Source organism: Homarus americanus, unplaced genomic scaffold (genome assembly GCF_018991925.1).
Source record: "Homarus americanus isolate GMGI-L3 unplaced genomic scaffold, GMGI_Hamer_2.0 scaffold39028, whole genome shotgun sequence".
NCBI lineage: Eukaryota > Metazoa > Arthropoda > Malacostraca > Decapoda > Nephropidae > Homarus > Homarus americanus.
This window is the reverse complement of record NW_024712097.1, coordinates 1112-4227: the sequence shown is the minus strand read 5'-3', so window position 1 is coordinate 4227 and position 3116 is coordinate 1112. Positions and strand designations below refer to the sequence as shown.

At 38.5% G+C, this 3116-nt stretch overlaps 1 protein-coding gene across 1 annotated transcript; it reads left to right on the top strand.

Annotated features, from left to right (window-relative positions):
- Window positions 1–54: 54 nt before the first annotated feature.
- On the top strand, window positions 55–2364 carry LOC121859296 (zinc finger MYM-type protein 1-like; the record flags this gene model as incomplete). Its single annotated transcript, XM_042356088.1, has 3 exons — window positions 55–243; window positions 349–2006; window positions 2353–2364. Coding segments are annotated over 3 exons (1859 nt in total), but the record flags the coding sequence as incomplete, so codon positions are not given.
- Window positions 2365–3116: the final 752 nt, after the last annotated feature.

Here is a 3116-nt window from a genome sequence, read left to right as displayed (position 1 = left end):
AAGAAGACAAAAACGATTCAGAAAATGACAATACAGCCATTAGTCCAATTACAGTTGATGAATACAATGAAGAAATTGATATTCAGTTTGAAAAAGTTCAAGTTGACACACAGACACAGTTGAATCAAACTGAAGACGATCTTAATACAACAGAAGACAGTGCCAAAGTGAGAAGTCCACTTATAGCTAAAGAAGAGTCAGAAGGCCAAGCCCAAACATCAAACAGTGATGGATCATCCACAAGTACAGTTGTAATTAACATTAATGATGACCCGGCAAGTTGGCCATCGAATATAAATAGAAATATAAGAGATTATTTAACAATGAAAGGGCCTCCTGATATTCCAGTGAACAAGTTTCCACGAAATGAAAAGGGATTGTGTTTTTCTAAGTTTCACTGTATTGACAAAGAACGTGAACTAACTATTAATAAACATGCAAAGTACTGGCAGCAAGTATTCAAAAGGCTAGTGGCAATAGTGCAGTTTCTTGCTGAGAGAAATCTAGCGTTAAGAGGGACAGAAGAAAAAGTTGGTAATGAGAGTGTACACAATGGAAACTTTTTAGGTTTAGTGGAGCTGTTTGCAAAGTTTGACTCTGTTCTTGAAGAACATTTACGTAAAGTCAAGGCCAACGAAATTCATAATCACTATTTAGGAAAAGATACTCAGAATGAACTACTAGACATTATGGCTACAGCTGTTTTGAATGAGATACTGAATCGCGTAAAAGCAGCTAAGTACTATGCCATAATTTTAGACTGCACACCTGACTTGAGCCACCAGGAGCAAATGTCTCTAACGATCAGGTATGTTTCTGATGGCAACTTGGCTCCTTCAGGTGTTTATGAACATTTCATACAGTTTATGCAGGTTGAAAGTAGCACAGGAGAAAATTTATATAAAACATTATTAAACACACTAGAGGAATTAAAATTGGATGTGAAAGACATTCGAGGCCAAGGTTATGACAACGGTAGCAATATGAAAGGTCACACATCGGGAGTACAAGCACGGCTGTTGCAGGATAATCCAAGAGCCTTCTTTGTACCCTGCGCATGTCACAATTATAACCTGTTACTAGGAGATGTAGCCAAGTGCTGTCCAGATGCTATAACATTTTTTGGGATCTTGCAAAGGATCTACATAATGTTCTCAGCATCAACAAAGAGGTGGGCATTTTTTAAGAAACATGTACCTGGGTTATCAGTGAAACCCTTGAGCGACACAAGGTGGGAGTGTCGGATTGATAGTGTTAAAGCTATTCGTTATCAGGTTGGAGAAGTATATGATGCACTTGTGGAAACATCAGAGATAACAGATGAGCCCAAGGTAAAAGCAGAGACAGAAGGTTTAGCAAACCAGCTAAAAGACTATAAATTTTTAGTTTCTTTGATATTTTGGCATGATTTACTTTTTAAAGTTAACTATGTTAGCAAGGAACTACAAGGTAAAACAAAGGACATTGATGAAGGCATGGAGTCATTTGAAAAACTATTATCATGGCTAAGAAAATATAGAGAGAGTGGTTTTAATGATGTCCTAATAGGCGCAAATGATTTGGCTGAAGCTGTTGAATTACCACTAGAATTTAGGAAATTTCAAGATAAACGACTACAAAGAAGGAAGAGAATGTTTTCATATGAGGCAAAAGATCAAGCTTTTGATGATCCAAAAGAAGCATATAGAGTTCAGTGCTTTACCTTAGTGCTAGACAAAGCTATTCAATCTCTAGAATCTAGATTTATGCAGCTTAAAAGCCATATAAAATTATTTGGATTTTTAAATAACTTTCAGGGCTTACAAAAGGCAGAAATAAGGAAACACACAGTAGACCTTGAAGCAGCTTTAATTGACACCAAACTAAAACAGAACACTGATGTAGAGGTAGGTACTGTAACAAGTAAAGATGTAGATGGTTATCTGTTGGCTGAAGAACTTGAAGCTCTGAAAACTTTTCTGCCCACAAGTGTCGCCAAGCCCCAAGCCCTGTTTGAATACCTGGTAGTAAACAATCGATTCACTGCATTTCCTAATGTTTTTGTTGCTTTGAGAATTTACTTAACAATGCCCGTAACAGTCGCATCGGGTGAGAGAAGTTTTTCTAAACTAAAACTGATTAAAACATACTTACGGTCAACAATTTCACAAGAAAGACTAAACAATTTGGCGATGCTATCTATAGAAAGTGACATTACCAAAACCCTTGACTTTAAAATGATTTTGAAAGATTTTGCAAATAAAAAAGCCAGAAAAGTGTGTTTCTAAAAGGTCCGTGCATAAACAGTTTGTCTGTAATTGTCTTAACTTGTAATAAAAAATCAAAACTTTTATACTGTTTTTAAACTTTTAGTATATCAAGTAATTAATGCTTTTTGGCTAAGGCGGGCATACTACACGAAATATAAAACATCAATCTTCGACTTTGTAGAGTAGAGGGCCCCACTATCAATTTTCTAATTGGGCCCCGCAATTCCTAGCACCGGCCCTGGTGGTGGAGGTCATCACAGGTAGGCGAACATTTTTTTGGAAACCAAGACAATCTTCTTTTTCAAAGCCTGTTTTAATTCCTTAATTTCCTTCTTGGTCATCTTTCCCTTGGCCTCTCTCTTGGCCAAGGCATTTATCTTCTTGGCCAAAGCTGGGTGTTTCTTTCCCTTGGCCTCTCTCTTGGCCAGGGCATTTATCTTCTTGGCCAAAGCTGGGTGTTTCTTTCCCTTGGCCTCTCTCTTGGCAAAACTGGGTGTTTCTTTCCTTGGCTTTCTCTCTTGCTTAAGCTTTGGAGTATTTCTTTTCCCTTAGCACTCTCTCTTGGCCAGAGCATTTATCTTCTTAGCCGTGTTTCTTTCCCTTGGCCTCTCTCTTGGCAGAGCATTTATCTTCTTGGCAAAAGCTGGTGTTTCTTTCCTTGGCCTCTCTTGGCAAAGCTGGGGTGTTTTCTTTTCCCTTGGCCTCTCTCTTGGCAAAGCTGGGTATTTTCTTTCCCCTTGGCCTCTCTCTTGGCCAAAGCTGGGTGTTTCTTTCCCTTAGCTCTCTCTTGGCAAAGCTGGAGTGTCTTCCCTTGGCCTCTCTCGTGAGAGCATTTATCTTCTTGGCAAAAGCTGGAGTGTTTCTTTC